Source organism: Protopterus annectens, chromosome 1.part0 (assembly GCF_019279795.1).
Source record: "Protopterus annectens isolate FY-2018-M chromosome 1.part0, PAN1.0, whole genome shotgun sequence".
Classification (NCBI taxonomy): Eukaryota; Metazoa; Chordata; order Ceratodontiformes; family Protopteridae; genus Protopterus; species Protopterus annectens.
In genome coordinates this window covers 1,864,866,892-1,864,888,173 of record NC_056725.1, presented here as the reverse complement: position 1 = coordinate 1,864,888,173, position 21,282 = coordinate 1,864,866,892, and the positions used below count along the sequence as shown (strand labels likewise).

Below are 21,282 nucleotides of genomic sequence, written 5' to 3'. Positions count from 1 at the left end.
TGTCTTTATCCTTACGTTTTTTTGGAAGAGTGTTAGTCGGACGGCTTAACGAAGCCATTTAGAGTACGGAGATCGAAAATGAAAGTATTTAGCTACAAATACAGCCAGAAGACAAATAGTTTGGGCGTTAAACAAGGCACAAAACTGACAGCGAGGGACATTGTGGTCTGGACCTAGAAGGTGACGCAGTAAGAATGAACATCTCTATGAGGTTATTTGCTTTCCACAGGCAAATCAATTATTAATTTTTTTGACATTGGTTAGAGCAAGAAAAAAGAATCCCCAAATGGGGTACTTATCTTTTTGAAGACTTCAGGCCTGAAACTCAAAAACGAAAATTTCAGGAGTCGGCCGAACGGCACTTGCAAACTGCTTCTGCTTCGGGCACCGCAAGGCAAGAAAGACTGATGTAATGGTGTCGGCTGCATGTTTTATACCCACAATGACCTGACGTCATGGAAGAAGTGACAGCATCCAATGCAGAAATCCCAAGACTCTGGTATTCAGGCCGGCTGCGGGCTACCTGCAGGCAGATAACCCAAATGTGATGACTGCAACAGTGAAATACGCAGATCACCATGCTGGCGAGACAGATGTGTCTCAAAGGATTTCCATGCTGTAGAATAACCTCCCCATCCATGTGAAGCAGAGGCGATCATTAACCCTTTTCAAACAAAACACTAACCATGGAAAATCGAAAACTCACCCTCGGTCTGGCCCCTATGTCTCAGACAGAGGCAGACAGTAAATATTCCCTGACAGCCCCTCCACTAAACCTTTAGCAACCTCCGAACATACCCAATCTAAACAGACATCTATGTTACATGGGGACACAACTGGGTTGGGTTGCGTGGCTAGGCTTATCAAGGCCCTGGTGGTCATTAGCTTAGTGTATACTTATGAATCTTCACCTTCACCTAGAACACTGAATTTACAGAAGAAAATAAATTCCTTCCTATTTTGGTCACACAAAATGTCCACCTTTCTCTCCAAACCAACCAGGAATGCCATAGGCATTCTACTAGCAAAGCTTGAATATGGACTTCCACTGGCTGCAGTATCATCCAAGAAAAACACCTCAACCATTCAAACTATAAACAACTCTATATGCAATTATTACGCTGTCCTCTAGAAATGAGCATCACTGTATCCCGCTTAATAAGGCCAATAGGCTACAGGTCCAACAATGTGCTAACTTGCTTTTTGGGTCCCAGTTCTTCAAGCTCCTCAACCAGAATTCATTGCACTATCTATGCAGTCTCCATCCTAGGACCCAAACATTGGCAATCCCTCCCTATTAATCTTAGACGTCACCCAACACCCTTCATTCCATGGCTCAGCTTAAAGAACACCAAGTCTGAATCAATTTGGAAATGATTTCCCTCTGGACACACCTAATCTTTAATACTCCCCTGCAACAGTCAAGTACCTTCGTCTTCCTCTCATTATTTCCCTACACTAATATGAGACATCTCCTCCACATAGTATTTACTATATATAGTTAGTTTCCGTGTGCCCTTGCCTTACATTTGCATATCTTTTACACTTTGTGCTCTAGCCCTTCACTATGTCATGCTCTTCTTCCTCTTCTCTCCTTACTCTAACCATCCCTTCCTATTGCCCCTTATACTGGGTACTTTATTTATCGTTAATGATTCACTGCTATCTTCACAACCCATTTTATTTGTATTCACAATACTTCTTGTTAACTTGCTTCTGTTATTTACGGTTGTCTGGGCTGACACTCATAGTTCCGTCTGGATCAATGCTCTACCCTGGTTACCAAATTTGTGTGTGTGTGTGTGTGTGTGTGTGTATATATATATTTAGAAGTTATGTACTCACCATAACGTTCCATCTGAGTAGGTGTATTCATTTGTCTGCAACCTGTGGGTTATGGATCCGATATCGGATCCGAACCGGCATGGTTTACCAGCTATGGATCCAAGCTCTCAGCTCCTCCCCTCACCCATAATGCCCTGCTCTACCCTCATGACCTCAGATCGAGTTTGCCAACAGCAAAAACACCCTGAAAAGGGTAACACATAATATGCAGGAAACTGAAAGGCCAGGGGGATAGGAGGGCGGGATGGTTGCAGACAACTAAATACACCTACACAGATGAAACGTTATGGTGAGTACATAACTTCTAAATCTGAAGTAGGAGATTCATTTGTCTGCAACCTGTGGGACAGAGTCCCCAGCTACCTGAATCTTGGGCGCCATCATGGAAGGATATTCCGAGCACCTGAGCCAAATGATGCTCTACCCCTAGATGCAAGATCCAACTTATAGTGGGAAATAAAAGTATGAGATGAAGCCCACGTGGCTGCTGCACAAATATCATCTAGAGGAATCCTAGCCTTAAAGGCTGCCGAGGTAGATACTGACCGGGTTGAATGGGCGTGTACACCCTCCAATGCAGGCCTTCCTGAAGCTTGATAAGCCAATAAGATGCACTGTGAAATCCAGCGAGACAGAGAAACTTTAGAAATTGGCTTGCCCAAATTAAATTTAGCAAAGGAAATAAACAACTGGTCGGATTGCCTATGACCAGCCGTTCTGTTTAGATAAAATCTAAGTTGCCTGTGAACATCTAAGGAGTGAAGCTTGTATTCACCTTTGTTTTCATATTTAGGAAAGAAAACAGGGAGGTTAATGGACTGATTAATGTTTGCTTCAGAAGCTACTTTAGGAAGAAAGGACGGGTTGTTCCTGAGGTAAACACGGTCCGGATGAAATACCAAGTAAGGAGGTTTAGCTGATAATGCTTGGAGCTCTGAAACTCTCTTGGCCGATGTAATGGCTACTAAAAAGGCTGTCTTGAAAGACAAGAATTTGAGATCCACCGTAGCCGCTGGTTCGAAGGGGGGGGGGGGGTCGGCGGTCAAGGCCTGGAGAACCAAGGAGAGGTCCCAAAAAGGAACCGCTTGTTTTACAGGGGGCCTGAGAAGGAAAGTACCTTTAAGGAAAATTTTACACAACTTGGCTGACATAAGTGGATTAGAGTCATGGCCAACGTGATAATGAGAGATTGCCGCCAGTTGTACTTTGACTGAGGAACTGCTGGCACCATCGTTAAAAAGAGTCGTTAGAAAGTCAAGCACTAAAGGGAGAGGAACCGTGAAGGGATTCAGTCCTTGCCGCCCACAAAGAAAACCGCTTCCACTTGCTGCGGTAGACTTTCCTAGTGGACGGTTTATGAGCTGCCACCAGTATTGCCTTAACAGGTGACGAAATACCGGGAGTCCTGATCAAGAGTGGAACTGGAGCAGCCAAGCGGTCAGCTTCAGGTTGTCCAGGTTCGGAGGAGGTATGCAGGATGGGTGGGATATCAGATCCGGAATGGGATCTAGAATCCAAGGAGGATTCACCGAGTGAGACCTTAGAAAGGGGAACCAGATCTGTCGAGGCCAAAACGGAGCAATGAGAATCATTCTGCAACCCACCCGAGAGGCTTTCTGAAGAACTTGGAGCATCAGAGGCAAGGGTGGATAAGCGTAAAGAAGACCGGGTGGCCAAGCATGCACCAGGGCGTCTCTTGGAGAACCTCCTGGAGGGGGTATCAGAGCGAAAAAACTGTCGCACTTGGTGTTTGACGGAGAGGCAAAAAGATCGCATGAAGGAGTTCCCCACCGTGCGAATATGCGTTCCGCTATTTGAAAATTGAGAGACCACTCGTAAGGGGTCAGAATGGTGCGACTGAGCTTGTCCGCCAGGATGTTGGACCGACCCGGAATGTGCGTTGCTATTAGAAAGCGGTTGGTGGAGATTGCCCATTCCCAAACTCTCATGGCTTCTCGACGGTAAGACCTTGTTCCCCCTTGCTTGTTGATGTACCAGACAACAGACATGTTGTCCGATTGAATCGCAATTGTTCCCAAGGGAAGAAAGTCCTGAAGTGCTAGCAACGCTAAGAGCACTGCTCTCATCTCTAGAACGTTGATATGCAGTAAGGTCTCTGTATCGTTCCACGTGCCTTGGATGGTCCGGCCATAAAATGCCCCCACCCGAGGCGGGAGGCATCCGTGGTCACCGTGGCGAGAGGGGGAGAAGCACAAAATGGGCGGCCTCCGTGGAGATCTGGGGAGTGAAGCCACCACAGGAGGGACCGCTTGCAAGCCTTGCTGATCGCAATGGGATGATGCATAGGGAGAGCAAGGTATGACCATTGTACTAAGAGAGTCCATTGGAGGATGCATATTGAGCCTGGCAAGAGGAAGAAGTGCTATAGCAGACGCCATGGACCCTAGAGCCCTCAGGACCAACTCCGCCGGAACAGAACTTGAGTGGAGAATGGCCCGCACCTGGAGCTGCAGATTTTGAACTCTATCCGCAGTGAGGAAGGCTCAGAACTCCTTGTGTCTAACCTGGCCCCTATAAAATCTAAGAGCTGTGTGGGGCCAGGTTGGATTTCTTTGTATTTATTGTAATGCCCAGAAAGGGAGCAAGATGGAGAAAGGAGTCTCGCGCCAATAACAGTAGATGCCTTGTTGGGGCGGTAAGAAGCCAGTCGTCCAGGTAGGGGAAGACCTGCACCCCCTGAAGCCTCAGTTGGGCCGCTACCACTGCTAATACTTTGGTGAACACCCTGGGGCTGTGGTGAGACCAAAGGGAAGGACCCGAACTGGTAGTGACTGGCTCCCAGCCGAAACGGAGGAACCTCCTGAGCCTGTCCATCAGGATGTGGTAGTACGCATCTTTGAGGTCTATAGAGCACATCCAGTGATTTTCTCCCAGAAGGGGGAGAATAGATTGCAGAGTGACCATTCGAATTTTTCCTTGGGGACTGCCAGATTCAAGAGAGAAAGGTCTAGAATTGGTCTTAGTTCCCCGTCTTTTTGGCACTAAAAAGAACCTGGAGTAGAACCCTGATCCGATCTGGTCTGGGGACGGGCTGGATGGCTCTTTTCTTTAGCAGATGGCCAATTTCTGCTAAAGCGGCCTCCCGTTGACCGGGTGGAACGTCTGGGAGGGACTTCAACTTTGGTAAGTGAAGAAAGGGATGTATCCTCTGGATATGATTTGGAGAACCCAGCGGTCTGATGTTATGGACTCCCATGCCGCTAGGTGCCCAACGCCCCGACTGCCTCCAGAGTGGAGCAGCCGGGCAACCCTCAGGGTTGCTGCGGGCCGCTCAGAGAAAGGTTCTCTGGACCCGAGTTCCTGGGAGCCCCTCTGCCTCTAGGGCGGCGTCCTCCCTGTCCTCCTCTGCCACGGAAGGACTGGTTGTCCGGAGCAGGCTGGGATTGCTGTGACTTCGAACCACATCTTCTTCTGACCCTTTTGGTTCCTAGAGTAGGGCCTCTGGGGTGCAGAGAAGCGGATTCCGACGGCAGACAGCGCCTTCCGTCCTTCTCGCTCTGGGTCAAGGTTTGCTAACGGTTTTGCCAAAGAGGGCAGAACCATCAAAGGCGACGCTTTGAAGGGCTCAGAAAAATCGCAGTGACGGAGCCAGGCCTGACGTCTAGTGACTAGGCCTGCCCCTGCGGCTCTAGCAGCGCCTTCCGTAGCATGGGAGAGTAGCCGCATAGAGGTATTAGTAACTGATCTAAGAGTGGCCATGCGGGTGGAGTGCAGCATCCTGTCCTCCTCCATGGACTCTGGGGGAGATGCAGCGTATTCTTTAATGAGATCTCGCTGCATCCTAATGACGTGTGCCAGGTAGTTCAGCGCCCTTACCGAGAAGGTCGCTGAACTAAACATCCGCTTCCCAAGCGGTCCATCATCCGAGACTCCTTGCTCGGGGATGGACTGAGGACTCTCCTGAGCAAGTTCCCTCTTGGTGGCCGCCGCCGTCAACATGGCATCTACCGGAGGCCCCTTACTCCAATGGGCACGGTCGGACGGTGGGCCGAGGATCCTATCGGGCCTCTTAGGGATTGGCTCCACGGTGTCCGGTTCCTTCCACGCCCTGGTGGTAATGAGGTCCACCAGGGGGTCGGCAGGAGGGGACACCCAAGAGGTAGACGGGCCCGCTTCAAATGCCTCCAAGAACACGGACTCGTCCAAGGAAGACTTGGGGGAAGACCACCCCCCCCTTATACGGAGCATTTCCATGATGTCCCCAAATGAGACATCCTCGGGGGGTGACCGTGGGGAGCCTTCCCCTTCCTCCAAGTCCGTGTCTTCCGTGAGAGACTCGGGAGTTAATGTGCCTCCTTTTGCACGTATGCTTGCGAGGAACATCCTCTGGGGGGCTGTCAGAGGACTCCTCGCAAGCAGCAACCTGTTCCATTGGAGCAGCTTGGGGCACAGAAGTGGGCTGCCCCAAGGGCCGGATGGTGGAAGCCTGGCCCAGTGCAGAGGGAGCACGGGACGGAGCCGAAACAAGTGCCGGGGGTCCGGAGACCCTCAACAGGGCCCTCTCCACTACATCAAACGCCGAAGGGGAGCCGACCACCAAAGGATCCGACAATCGGCTCCCCTCGGATCCGAAGAGTGGATCGGAGCCGGCGCGGCGCTGGGATCCGGCGACAGTGCGCTTAGACACAGACGGCGCCGGGAGCACTGATCCCCGGATCCGAGGCTCGGATCCAGGCTCCGAGAGGTCGGATCCGATGCACTCGAGGGCAGGGTCGGATCCGGCACAGTACTATCAGCGCCGACCCACCCCGCCCGGCTGCTCGGCCAGCTGCTCCGAGCCCGGTAGCGGGTCGGAGAAGGAGCAATCTGTTTGAAAAGGGTGTTGAGCTCCCCAGAGGGGAGGCAAGAGCACTCCCATCTGCATCTGGGCCTGGATGAACCTTCTCATCATCCGTCCAGATCAGCATCCGAAAGGCTATACGTAGATCTCGACGAGGCTACCGAGGTAGGCCTGGAGTGCCTCCTCGATAGCCTCGACGGAGATCGGTCTCCTCCTCCTCAGGTCCCGTGAAAACACACTGGAGACCGGAGCCGAGAAGGAGGAGACCGAGCCGACAACGGAGCCGGGGAGAAGCCGCGCTGGCAGGGCCAAAACAGAGGTCTCGCCCGCCGCTTATGGTGCTTCTCCTCCGTCCTTTTCTTAGCATCCCTCTCCTCCGAACCAGAAACGGGAGGTTGGGTCCCAGGAGGAGGAGGGGCGCTAGAAGGAATAACCGGGTACGGTTACTCCCGAAGGAGCGGAGGTCGGAGCCGAGTCCGGCGGTAAAAGGCCCGCCAAACAAGCTTGGACCTCCGGCTCCTTCAATGCCCTGGGGTTGAACCCTGCACAAATGGAACATCCAGATGTGAGGTGTTCAACCCCAGGCATCTAACACACCGAGTGTGGCCATCAGCTGGGAAAGCTTATGGCCACACTCGGAGCATTTAGAAAAAATAGATTTGGGTTGCTCTGCCATCCCAATCTATAACAGTAGTTACTAAAACTAAAAAGTAACTAAAGAACACAAAAAACACTCACAGGCCCAACACACACACACTACGCTAACAGCGAGGGGAGGGATATAACTTTTAGATTAAACTCTAAAAAAGTAAATATACCAAAGGGGAAACCTACACTTTCACACAAAAAACCAATAAAATCTCTTAAATTTTGAAATTTAAACACTGAAAACTAGCACTTAGCTTGAGAAAAGTACAATTTTGTACCTACTATAAATGTAGATGTTCGAAGATCCACATTGCTGCAGTCCTTACACTTGGGTAGTCCGCTGCCCTCGGTCGGCCCGAATATCAAAGTATAAGGCTGACAACGGTCAAGGCGCATTTGACTGACATCAGGACGTCAGGGTACAAATGCGCATGACCGACGTCATATCCTCAGTCTTTTCTTGCCCCAGATGTCAGAAGACCCTAAAAATAAAGGTCAAAACCAAAAGACAGCAAACAACCAACCAACCATCCTAGCACTAAAAATATGTACAATATATACAATATACATCATATAGACAACCCAACCCACACAACCGCCTCTAACTACAGAGGGGAAGGAGGGAGGGTAAATTGGACTGCAGCAATGTGGATCTTCGAACATCTACATTTATGGTAGGTACAAAACTGTACTATGTTCTTCATCTCACATTGCTGCAGTCCTTACACTTGGGTAGAATCCCAAAGCAGAGGTAAGGGAGGATGGCCAAACTATAAGGAAGCAGGAGCTGCCAAAATGCCCTGCAAAATAGCAGTGGCAAAACCAGCCCTGGATTTAGAGTAAAGTGGTAGGTGATAATGCCTAGAGAAAGTATGCACTGAACTCCAAGTAGCTGCCTCCAAAATATCCTTGGTTGCCACCCCTCAAAAAGCTGTCAAGTGGCAGTAGCCCTAGTGGAATGAGGCCTAATCCCAGCTGGAATCTCCTTGCCATGATGGGAATAACAGAAAGCAATGCAAAACCCAATCCACTTAGAAATAGTTTGTTTTGACACAGGCTTGCCCTGAGAACTCAAAGCAAAAGAAACAAATAACTGCTGAGACTGCCTGAACCCTTTAGTTCTGTCCAAATAATATCGCAACTGCCTGTGTACATCTAAAGTGTGCAAAATCTATTCCCCTTTATTTTGGGGATTTGCATAAAAAGTAGGCAAATGAATAGTTTGGTTTAAAGCCACACTAGAAACCACTTTAGGCATAAAGGAAGGATTAGTACGTAAGATACCCTATCCTTATGGAAAATTAAGAAAGGCTCAACCGCCATAAGGGCCTGCAATTCAGAAACCCTTCTTGCAGAGGTAATGGCCAACAAAAAGCAGTCTTCCATGATAAATATTTCAACTCAGTAGTAGCTGCAGGCTCAAAAGGTTGTAGAGTGAGTTTCTCCAACACAAAATTGAGATCCCAAGCAGGAGTAGGAGCTCTACGTGGGGTCTTATATTCTTTGCCCCTCTAAGAAATTGCTTGAACAAAGGATGAGAAAACAATGGTGGGTCACAGTCATAGTGAGCTGAAATTGCTGCAGCATGAACCTTAATAGAAGAGAAGGACAAACCTTTGTCCAGTAACTCAGTAAGATATTGAAGAGCCACACTTAAATTAGGCTCAGAAACATCAAAATCCTTTGCTGCACTCCAAAATAAAAATCTCTTCCATTTATCTGCGTACACTTTCCTTGTACTAGGCCTTCTAGCTTCCAAAATAACATTCAAAACTTGTTGTGGAAGTTGAGACCCTCTATGGTTCAAAACAGAATATGCCAGGCTGTTAGGTGAAGAGAGTGAAGTTTGACATTGAGCAAATGACTGTCCTCCTGGGACAACAGGTGTGGAATCAAGGCAAAGGCCATGGAGGCTTCCGTGCCAGACTTCTCAGTAATGGGTACCAGTGCTGTCGAGGCCAATCTGGAGCTATTAAAATCATCCTTGGCTTGTCCTGTCTGACCTTTAGAAGTACCTTTGGAAGGAGAGGCAGAGGTGGAAAGGCATACACATGAAGATTGCTCCAATTGAAAGAAAGAGCATCCACTTTCCAAGCTGTGGGATGAAACCTTTCGTGCAAAACTTTGGCAGCTGATGGTTTAGTGGAGAAGCGAACAGATCTATGTCTGGAGTTCCCCATGACACTGTCAATTTCTGAAATACATGAGGATCCAATTTCCACTCGTGGGGATCCATAATTGGCCTGCTCAACACATCTGCTAAGGAGTTCTGTGCTCCCGCAGAAACCTTGCCTGAAGATTGAGCTGTAAACTGAGAGCAGTCTCCCACAAAATCATTGCTTGCCTGCATAGAGGATAAGAATGTGTTCCCCCTTGCTTGTTGATGTACCACATGACAGTTGTGTTGTCTGTTAGAATCAACACCTGCCCTGGAAGAAGTAAATCCTTGAAAGCTACTAATGCAAACTGGACTGCTAACATCTCCTTCAAGTTGATATGTAGATGTTGTAGTCTGGCAGGCCACTTGTCTTGTATCCACTTTCCATTTAGATGAGCTCCCCAAGCTTTGTCTGAGGCATCTGTCGTTAAAATCTGACTCGCCTCTGGCCGGGTCACAGAGAGTCCCTTGTTTAGGTGACATTCCTGAGCCCACCACAAAAATTCCTTTTGAATGCAAGGTATTATTTGAATGACAGTGTCCAGATTCTGGCAGTGCTGTGTCCATACATTTTGAGATACCATTGTAGCTTCCTCATATGCAGTTTGGCATTGGGAAGCACCAGAATACAAGATGCCATGAACCCTAAGGCTTGAAGGACTGTCCTTGCAGTCAGCCCGGACTGATGAGATAGTTGATGGAAGTAAAGGGAAAGATTCTTTTGTTTGTCCGGGGTCAAAAGGGCCATCTGGGATGCTGTATTCAGTCTTACACCCAGAAAGCACATGTCCTGAGAGGGTACTAGACTGGACTTTATTTCGTTCACAGAATACCCCAGGCATCTTAGCACTGCTATCACATATTCCAAATGATGAAGAAGCTCGTCCCTTCCTTGAGCCAGAATCAGACAATCGTCCAAATAAGGATAGATCTGTATTCCTTTTAGCCTGAAGAAAGCTATCACTGGAGCCAGAACTTTCGTGAACACTCTGGGCGCAGTAGATAAGCCAAAGGGCAATGCAGAGAACTGATAGTGAGAAGTCCCAGCTCGAAAACGCAGATACTTCCTGCAACTTAGTCTGATAGGAACATGAAGGTAAGCCTCCTTGAGATCCAAAGTTACCATCCAATGATCTTTGCCCAGCAGAGGTAAAAGCTGCTGTAACGTCAACATTTTGAACTTGGGAATGTCCAGATAAGTGTTGAGGATAGATAAATCCAAAATTGGTCTCCACGTGTTCCCCTTCTTTGGTACTAGGAACAGGCGAGAATAAAATCCTAGGCCCACTTCTGGCATAGGGACCGGCTGTATGGCCCCTATTTGGAGTAAAAGAGAAATTTGCTTGTGAGCCTCTATTCTTTGTTGAGGAGGAACGTCTGGGCATGCCTTTGAAAGGAGGCAAGGTATGGAAATAAAACCTGTAACCGTGGTGTATGATATCCAATACCCATCTGTCTTGGGTAATTAAATTCCAATTTTCTTTGAAAAGTGCCAACCTTCCTCCCAAAGGTGCTGCCAGACGAGAAGGCTCTGGCAGCTGAAAAGGTAGGTCATTGGGTCTGTTTACGAAAGGACTGACCCCTGCCCTCACCCGAAGACTGTGCAGGAGAACTCCCTGTTCTAGGCCTGAAAGAGCCCTGAGCTCTGCCCCTACCACGCCTAGATCTACCCCTAGACTGGGAATCATAAGAAGGATACGCCCACCCCTTAGTAGGCCAATTTCTACTAAACTTTGGAGGCTGAACCTGCAAAAAATCTTTAACAGTCTGCATAGACTTAGCCTTGTCTTCCATTTTCTTTAAAACTGCCTCTACAGGAGAACCAAACAACACATCAGATTGTAAAGGAGCATCTAAAATCCTTGTTTTAACATGATCAGATAAATTTTGATCCCTCAGCCAGGCATGCCTGCGAAGAACTGACCCAGTGGCAGCCACCCTAGACGAGGCCTGTACAGCATCAAAACCACATTGCAAAGAATGCTTACCCACCTGTTCAGAAATATGTACTAAATCTTGTAACTCTTTACAATCAATACCTTCCGCCAGAGCATCAACCTTAGACTTCAATTGTGAAAGGAGATAGTTTTGGTATTTCAACATGTGAAACTGGCAATTCAAAGCCCTCATAGCTAGAGTGGAAGAAGTATAAACTTTCTTTCCCCATCTATCCAAGGCCCTGGCCTCTTTATCTGCAGAAACCGGATTCTTGACAACAGAAGCCTTAACACCTTTAGGCCCCTGGCTAACAGTTTCTGGGTCCGCCCTAGGACTCTTAAAAAGATACTTATGAGCTTCAGGCACCCTGTAATACCTATCCGGTTTAACAGGAGCAGGAGGCAAAGAATCAGGATTAAGAGAAGCCTCTGTAAAACATCTTCCACTACATCCAAAACAGGAGGTATAGCCAAAGGCCTATGCTGGGGTAAAACAAAAATTCCCTAAGCCTTTTCCTGGAATCAGAGAAGTCCTGACCTTCCCACTTAAAATGCTCCCTCATGGAATGAAGAGTTTCTGAAAAGAAAAATCCTCAGGAGGAGAAGCAGAAGGAGTAGAATCATCCACATCAGAATCAGAATAAGGAGAGTACTCCTGCAAGTCTTCAGCCGAAGACTCTGAAACATCCGAACCTGCTCAAAACTCCTAGCTCAGGCTCCACCCTAGGTCTCTTATCAGGAGGGGCAAAGAACCCTAATCAAAGTAATCAAATCTTCTGCCATTTTAAGCATATGCTTCTTGGGCACAGTTCCAGAAGAACTAGGGGTGACACCAACTGAAGCTAAACCTGGCCTGCCTCTGGGAGAAGCCTTGGAAACAGAAGGAGAGGGCCTAACCACCCTAGGCAGGTAGGGGAGTATAGTAACCTGAGAAGCCCCATCAGCCTGACCTGCCTCCTGAGAGGCCACATCCTGCAATAACAAAGTTTCTCCCTGGGATCCCAAAAAAACCTCAGGTGGAACCACCGGCTCCACCGACACCTCTAAAGAACCGGCGTCAGGTACGGACGGTTCTTCTAGCCTAGGCTTAACTGCTTTGTCCTTGCGCTTCTTCGAAGAAGCGGGCGTCGGAGCATCCGACGGCATTTTATAATTGCACCGCTTCCCGAAGACTAACCTGGCACAATCTAATCTTCTCTTTATAGTGCGCTTATTGAATCTAGCACAACAGCGACACCCAACAACGTCGTGCTCAGGCCCTAAACAAGGAATACACAAAGTATGATAGTCTCTATGCGGTATCTGTTTCCCACAAGAAATACAATTATTCACTTTTTCTGACATACGGTAAACCACTGAGGCAAGAAAAAACTAAAATATTCCCAACGGGTACTTAGCCAACTTTGACTCGGTCTGAAACTCCGAAATCGAAAAATTTCAGAACGCCAACCGGCACTTGCAATACTGCTTCTGCATCGGACCATGCGGCAAAAAAGACTGAGGATATGACGTCGGTCATGCGCATTTGTACCCTGACGTCCTGATGTCAGTCAAATGCGCCTTGACCGACGTCAGCCTTATACTTTGATATTCGGGCCGACCGAGGGCAGCGGACTACCCAAGTGTAAGGACTGCAGCAATGCGAGATGAAGAACATCAATCCGGTCACCATGCGCGGCAAACGAGATCTGAGGTCATGAGGGTAGAGCAGGGCATTATGGGTGAGGGGAGGAGCTGAGAGCTTGGATCCATAGCTGGTAAACCATGCCGGTTCGGATCCGATATCGGATCCATAACCCACAGGTTGCAGACAAATGAATCTCCTACTTCAGATATATATATATATATATATATATATATATATATATATGTGTGTGTGTGTGTGTGTGTGCGTGCGTGTGCGTGTATATACATATAAAGTGTATTCTGGTTGAGGGGTCAACAAATCATTGTACAGCTCCTGTAATTTCTTTTGCAAAATGAAAACAAAAATATCTGATGCTTTTCATATCTTACCTTTGAGCAAACAGCATCATCATTACTATACAGTGCTGGACAGACATCCCGAAGATGGGCACAAATGGCATCCACTGACGCATTGTCACCAATGTAACGGTTAATAAGAGCAGTGATGAGTGCTCCTATCAATTCCTTTCCTCGAATGACAAAGTCTTTAAAGCTTGTTATCTTCAGTTGCTCCTGATATTCCTGTACAGTGAAAATATCTAAAATAAATCTTTTGCCATATTCCAGTAAAAACAGGCCAAAGAAACAAGAAACATCCAAGTCTTAAAACACAGCTTTATTTAACAATACTGACTATAAAACTAGATCTTCGAAGAATAAAGCAAACTAACATCTGATATTTTCTCACCTTAAATGTTGCAACTCCTGGCCAGAAATGTCACCAGATGTACTTCAGTCCTTATGAAAACCACCAAGTCTCTCAAAATCATTCCTTCGAACCTTGGTTGCTGCTTGAGGCTTCAATATAAAGTCAGCACTGCAGGGTTGGGAGGGTGGCCTAATGGTTAAGGTATTTGTCTTAAAAACACAAGGTACAGGGTTTGATTCACACAAGGGATAATTGGCTAGGCTTAAAAAATGGCTTGCAAGGGCAGTTAGCCTAGTACTAATCTATGAACCTATGAACCTAAAAGAGTTTCAGATGGACATGACTGCAGCAGGATATTACTTAATCTATACTACATAATTCTAACAAGAAAGGATTGCATGTATAAAATTAAAAGTTGCACATACTTGTGTTTATCAGTGAGACCTGCTCCTGGACTTTATATTCAACTTAGAGTGATTTACAAATATGTAGATTGTAGATCATGTTGCATCTTTCTAAAGTATCTTGTGTAGACACTTCTCTGAAATACACTGCCAATGTGGTTGCTTGCTCTAGTGGAATGAACACTCACTGTGAGCTAAAGAGATGTACTGTGCATATCACAGCAAAATTTACAATGTGCCAACCACTTTGGATCTGTTGAATGACTGGCAGCCACCCTTTCCATTTTTCCAAAGATATGAACATCTGATAATTTTTTTTTCTGAAAAGATAAGTCCTTCTTGTACAATACTTCATTATTTTATAATTTTCAAAGAACACTGGCAAATGATGGTGCTGCGGTAGCGTTGTCGCCTCACAGTAAGACGCTGTCTGGTTCGACTCTCAACTAGAGCGTCTTCTGCGTGGAGACATGCGTGAATGGGTGTTCCTTTGTTGAAGGTTGTGCGTCAGGGCTGGCAACTCGGTACGTAAAAATCAACTGCCAATCATTAGCGGACCAGAGTTCCGCTGTGGCGACCCCTAGCCGGGAAAAGCCGAAGGACACAACAAAAGACAAATGAAAAAGCTAACTGTTACTGAAGCAAATACCGCTGGAAATAAAATACCACATCAACAGCAACTCCCTAAGTACGCACTCAGTGGTGAGAGATCTGGGCACACAGGTTAACAGCAACCTTACGTTTGATCACCATGTCTCCACAGTGTTAAGAAAGACATTCTACACTGCTAATCTCGTAAGTAATAGCAGTGCCTCCAAAAAAAAAAGTGATAACCTCTCTGTACTCTTCCCTCATCAGGCCAATAATTGAGAAGAACGCCTCTTTGGTATGTACCTTTCCAAGCACCTCTAACTGGAGAGACTACAAAGGCTCCTCACAAAGAAAATTTAAGGTCTTCAGCATCTGTCCTATGCGAAATGTCTGAAATCACTGTCACTTTATTCTGTTTCATACAGACTACTCAGAGGCGATCTCTGCCTTACATACAAGGCAATCTCTGACACTGCTTTATTGGAAATGCTGCATATCCGCAAGTCAAATGGTACACAGGTTACTCACTCTAAAGACCTTAACCTGCTACATGACATTAACAGAACTTGCTGGAGGGACACATTTGTCTCCCAGAGGTTACCACACCTTTGGAACACACTCCCAATCCCATTTCATGTCAAACAGAGCACCTTAGTGGTCCTCTTCAAATGCAATCTGGATGACTGGATGGGTAACCGTAAATTCACCCCAGGGGTTCCACCTGTGTCTCTCTCAGACAGGGGCAATAGGTGCTGATCGTGGAAATAAGGGCAGAACTTGGCTAGGCTTGTATGGGCCCTAGGGCCATTAGCCTCGTAACTTCCTATGATCGTACAAGGTGGACTTGTTTTCACTGACACCCTTTCACTAAGGAATACCACAAAAGGTGACACAAATGCATGAAAAGTTGTTACTTTGAAATACTTCTGTCAAGAGTAACACCAACCAGGACTACTTTAAATGAAGTGTAATGTAATCATGTTGAATATGCCTGCACAAGAAAAGGTTATTTTCTTCAACACAGGCCAACTTCCCAACAAGCCTCCTTGCATGTCTTAAGTGAAGGACTTCTTTAAAAATACTTTTAAGAAAGGTAGAGATGTTACCTGTGGGAAAACTAGGGAAACAGTACACCACAAATGAGGAAAAAGCACAGCCTGAATCAAAACAATTGCTTTAAGCAACCCAGAAACCTTGGTAAGACAGTGTGAAGGGCCTATATCCAAATCTTGTGTCAAAGTCCAGGAAATAAATTGCTTTCATGTTTGTATGCAAGATTTTAATGCATTAGCTTTTTGTCTCAAAGAATTTGGCACTTGTCAAGATAATTGGTTGCTATCAGAAATCCAAATTCTATATTCTATGTTGACAGGTTGTTCATACTCCTACAATGTGATTGATTATTGTTCATACTCAAGAACAGAAATTTTTGTTTGTAAACTATTCTGTAGACTGCCAGCAAGGAATATGGCCAAAATTTCCCTGATGCTGATGTGTTGCTTCTCTTGTGCAGGTGTTCACTGACGAGATACAGATTGTTGGCCCTCCAAGCCTTGTCTGACGCATACATCTTCAGGTTTTGATCGTGTGTGGAAGTTAAAAAGACATCCTCACATTTATCCTCATCAGAGATATACATGATACAAATTACTTCAGGATGCATGTCAGTACAAACAGCTTCTTCTCTAGGGAGCGAGAATATTGGCCCTATCAGTTTTGAAAGACTACTAGATTTCTAAATGTACTGTTTTGCCAGTGACACCATAAAGACAATAGATGACATAAACCCTACAACCCTTGAGCACTGCCTTAAAATCATGGATATCCTCTGAGACTGGAGTAAAGGACATTTTTTTCTACGAAGGTCTTCTCTTCCAGTGGTAAGAAGGCCATGGATAACACACTGTCCATGGTTGACTGCAAAAAGACTTTGGATCTAGTAGAGATCAGTCAGGACTTAGGAGGCTCAAGCAGAACACAAGTGAGCCAAAAGTGAAATGGAGTTTTCCCTACTGTTCTTTTTTTGAACTGAATTTGCAGGAAGCAGTTATCCAGATAAAGAGAATGTGGATGCCCTCAGGTGCCAGGAACACTGTCACTGGGACAAGCATTTTAGGAATGCCATGGGAGCAGTGGACAGCTCAAAGGGCAAGAATGCAAACTAGAATGTCCTAACCCGTACATTTGGTATCCCTCTTGTGATCCCTTCATACAGAACATGTAAATAGGTGTCTTTGAGATCCAAAGTGACCATGAGCACTCATGGAATCACTAAGTGGAAGACAGACTGTATAGGTTCACTTCTGATCCATCTCAGAGGTGACCTCTGCCTGACATACAAGGCCATGTCCAACCCAGAACTGATGGACATGACTCCACCTAAAGAAAACCATATCCCCTGGAGCCACACACTCTAGGGATCTAAACCTCACCACAACAATAAATAGGACATGGTGGAGGGATAGATTCCAATCCCAGAGACTTCCCATGCTTTGGAACAAGATTCCAATCTACATTAGGCAGAGCTCCTCGCTAACACTCTTCAAGAGAAACAGAAAGTTCAGCCCCGGGGATCACTTCAGTGGCTCTGCTGGACAGAGGCACAGGGAACTAATCTAAGGGGATGGCTAAAGCCAACACACTCTGGCTAGGCTTATAAATGCCTTCGGGCAGATAGCCTAGTACCTACCTATGAGCCTAACAAAATGGCCTTCTATGCACTTTTTCAGGGGACTAGGAAGAGTCTGGAATTAAGATCTCTTGTTTTCCTCCATCCTGCTAACCTTTCCATGTGGCTCCCTGAGCTAGAAAGTTGTCAAGGAAGAGAAAGGCAGATTCATTTGATTCACTAGGAGAGGAGGCATCCCTATGAAAGAAGAGTATTGAATTTCTTAAGTGACGATGCACAAGACACACTTATCTAAGGTAAATTTCAACCTGCTTTTCTTGAAAAGGGTCAACTGGCCTCCCAGGATTAGGGAGGAAGGAGTTAACAGAAGTATGTGACTGGGAGAGGGGGGTGGTAAGCCCTGAGGAATTATGACTCTAAGAACCTTGTGGAGCTATATTTGTCCTGCCACTTCTGTATTTCACATACTGTCTTCTGCTTGTTCTGCTGATGTTTAGTCAATTGTTTGTAGAAAGTTCAATGTTTAGCTGAATGACTTTGTTGATGCTGGAAATAGGTGGGTAGAAAAGATAGCCTGACATTTCCACTCTCTCTCCTTTTTCTTCCATCTTTTTAGGAGATATCCTGAGTGGGATAACAACAAAGAAGGCTTCTGTCTAGAGGTGTGTTAAGTAGATACACATTCACTTCCCCTGCCATGGAATGAATTCTGAACCATGTATCCCTTCTACTAAATTCCTGTGACCAGCACTCTAGATGCTGCATTGACAGAACTGCACTCGCACATGACAGAAGTGTTTGTCCAGCTTCTGTACTTGAATTGTATAAATGTAGTGGATGTGTTTTAATTTGAATTTCTGATGAAGTTCTTCACAGTAAAAGAACGAAAGAGCTTAAATATTTGCAGTGAGTTATTTTATTGGCATTGTGGTCCTAGCACTACAGTGGTCGCCTTTGAGATGGTGCCTGTGTGTTTTCTAAGTTCAGTTGTTTCAATTTCTGCATTTATTTGTGCTTGGAGTTTTGGCACTTATTGAGAGGTCTGCAGTGGTTGTTTTATTTTTTTGAGACTTTGTAACTTATACTCTTGAATCGTGCAATTGTAGGCTGTTTCAGAGCCCATCAGCTTGCTAGAAAAAGATCCTATGAGTATTAATTGTCAGATGAAGGGACAATTATCTGGAATGATGTTTTTTTCTATATCTTGTTTCATCAGCAACCTCCTAAGACAGAGGAACGTTAACCCGTTTACCGACGTTATTTCAACTATAACACCATCCAGGTATGTTCCAAAGGCATTTCCTCAACTTAAAACGAGTATTTTCAAATTAGAAAGGAAAGTACTGAAATATAAATCTTTAGAATTTTTATCTATGTATACGTCGGAAACTTAATATTGTACTGCTTGGCTTAAGAGTGCATGCGTTCCCGAATGGCACAGAGTATGATAGAGTTTATACTGAAATCAGCAATGTGTATAATAAAATGGGGCTTGAAGTTTTGAAATTGTTAGTGGACTGAAACTACAATAAAATGATAGCACTTAAAGAAAAGAACAAGACCTCAGATGGTCAAATTATGAAACATCAGTGTCTTGGACTATTTCAACAATTATATGAAAATTTAGTAGTTAAGACCGATAGGCATGCTACAACAATAATGGAGAAAGAAAAAACTTATTAGGGACATTTCTGCCTACCAACATGGAGAAACATTTCTTTTCAAAAAGAATAAGACAAATTCACTAAAGCAAAACAACCAAATTAATACTGGGAATGGTAAAACAAGCAAGTAGACTGCATCAACTTGATTCTTTTCCCAGTACTCAAGAAGGTGGACTTATCTCTACAGGTCTTAAATCAACAAAGTTTAAGAAATGCAGAGACATACTCATCCGTTTCTAGTGACACTGTACAAGAAATTGGGACCAATATTTCCAATTATGTTGGTACTAATCCCCCTTTTCCCCACAATCAATGAGGAGGGTCAGTCTACCCTTGGATCAAGGGAGTCAGAATGTGGTGGGGAGGAAATGGGGCAAAGGGAGAGGGCGCCAGCTCCTTCCTGGCAAGTTTTTAAACTTATCAATAACATTTTTTTTCTAATTAAGAGTTTTATCAAAGGGATTTACTTTTGTTCCCACTGGTAGAACATCTGTAGCAAATACTATTTTTGATTTTAAATCATTTGTGAGGAAACTGAATTTAAAATATATTTTTCATAATGTTAAGTTTTCTCAGAAGGTACAGCCTTTTAAGAAGCCAAGTATCATGAACCCCCTTTAGTAAACACCATTAATGTTATTTTCATCCATTTGTGAATCTGATTCATACAAACTGCTTAGAAAGCCAAGCAAAACTACTGACAATTTGAACAAAGATGAATTTCAAGCACTCAGTTAAGTAGTTATAGACTTGTATGGACAGATAAAGGCAATGGGCTGGTTATTATGAAGAATAGAGAATATTATAATGCTATGAATATTCTGCTATCAGACACAGAGCTATAATCTCGAAGGATTTAATAAGGAGGAGCTATCAATGATAGATCTTTCTCTTTTAGACATGTTACATCAAAGGTATATTACTGATGGCTTACACTGTCTGGTATACCAACAGAGATAGTAAAAAGATAAGATCTTGGGGGATACTTGCATGCCAAAACTGCTCACATTGTAGGTTTATTTTAACAGTGTGCAGTTTTTATTTCAAACAAATAAATTATTTTACAGCCAAAGACCAGTATAATTGTCAAAGTCAGTGTTTAGATTATCTTGCCATTTGTTCAAATGCGACAGTTTATGTGGTTAAAACCACAAGGCGGCTGGTCGATAGAAGGAAAGAACACATTTTAGCAGTTAAAAGAAGGGAAAACACAAACACTTTGGCAAGGCATTTCAATTTTTAGTTATAGAAAAAAACAGACCAAAAGAAATTGTTAGGACAATTTAATGCATTTTTGAAATTTTCAGAATTAAAATGTCACGTTTTCCTGTGTTTCTGTTAAGTCTTAAAATACAAGTGCATGTGAACTGAGAATAATTACTGTATCTGCTTGATTAACTTAAATGTGTATTTTTATTAATTAATTTTGAAGTTTGTGATTTTTTTTTTTAGGAATTATATCATGACTTGAATTGTATAGGATCATAGGAAGTTACTAGGCTACTGGCCCTGAGGCCCCTATAAGCCTAGCCAAGAGTTTAGCTCATGCATAGACAAATAAGCACCTGATACCCCTGCCCAGCAGGGACACAGGTGGAATCCCAGGGATGTATTATCTACTTCCTATCCAGTTATCCAGGTTGCGCTTAAAAAGGGGTAAAGAGGTACTCTGCTTGACGTGGAGAGGGAGTCGATTCAATAGAGGAGTCATCTCTGGGACACAAATCTGTCCTGTCAACAAGTCCTATTGATGTCACAGACCAGGTTGAGGCTGTGTGTGCTGGTTACTCGAGTAGAGCTTGACTTGTAGATATTCATTAGTCCCATCAAGGTGGGGTTCAAGATCACCTTGTATGCCAGACAGAGGACACCTCTGAGGAGTCTGTATGAGACAGAGTAGAGGGATAGGGCTTTTAGACTGTGTATGGTAGATTTTTGAAGCCCTGGATTCTCCTGGTGAGGAATCTCTGTGGTCTCTCCAGCTGTTGCATGTGCTTTGCAAGGTACATGCCGAATGAGGCACTGTACTCAATAAAGGGCTTTACAAGGGAAGAATACAGGGATGTTATGAGTTCCTTGTCCCTGGATGAGATACCCTTACTTATAAGGTGGGCCATGTAGAAAGCTTTCCGTACGATGGAAGCAACATGGTGGTCAAAAGTCACACTGCTATCAATCTGGGTGCCCAAATCCCTCACAACTGATTGTGTGCTAAGGACATTGTTATTAATGTGATAATTTGTGGGGACATCACTCTCCCCAAAGGGGAT

At 45.0% G+C, this 21,282-nt stretch overlaps 1 protein-coding gene across 1 annotated transcript in view; it reads right to left on the bottom strand.

Moving 5' to 3' along the window:
- Nucleotides 1-21,282, bottom strand: part of NUP155 (nucleoporin 155) — a 1,504,248-nt gene that overhangs the window by 468,714 nt on the left and 1,014,252 nt on the right. The window contains exon 29 of the mRNA XM_044069916.1: nt 13,406-13,597. Coding sequence (XP_043925851.1) covers nt 13,406-13,597 — 192 coding nt within the window. The remainder of the gene's footprint in view (nt 1-13,405; nt 13,598-21,282) is intronic.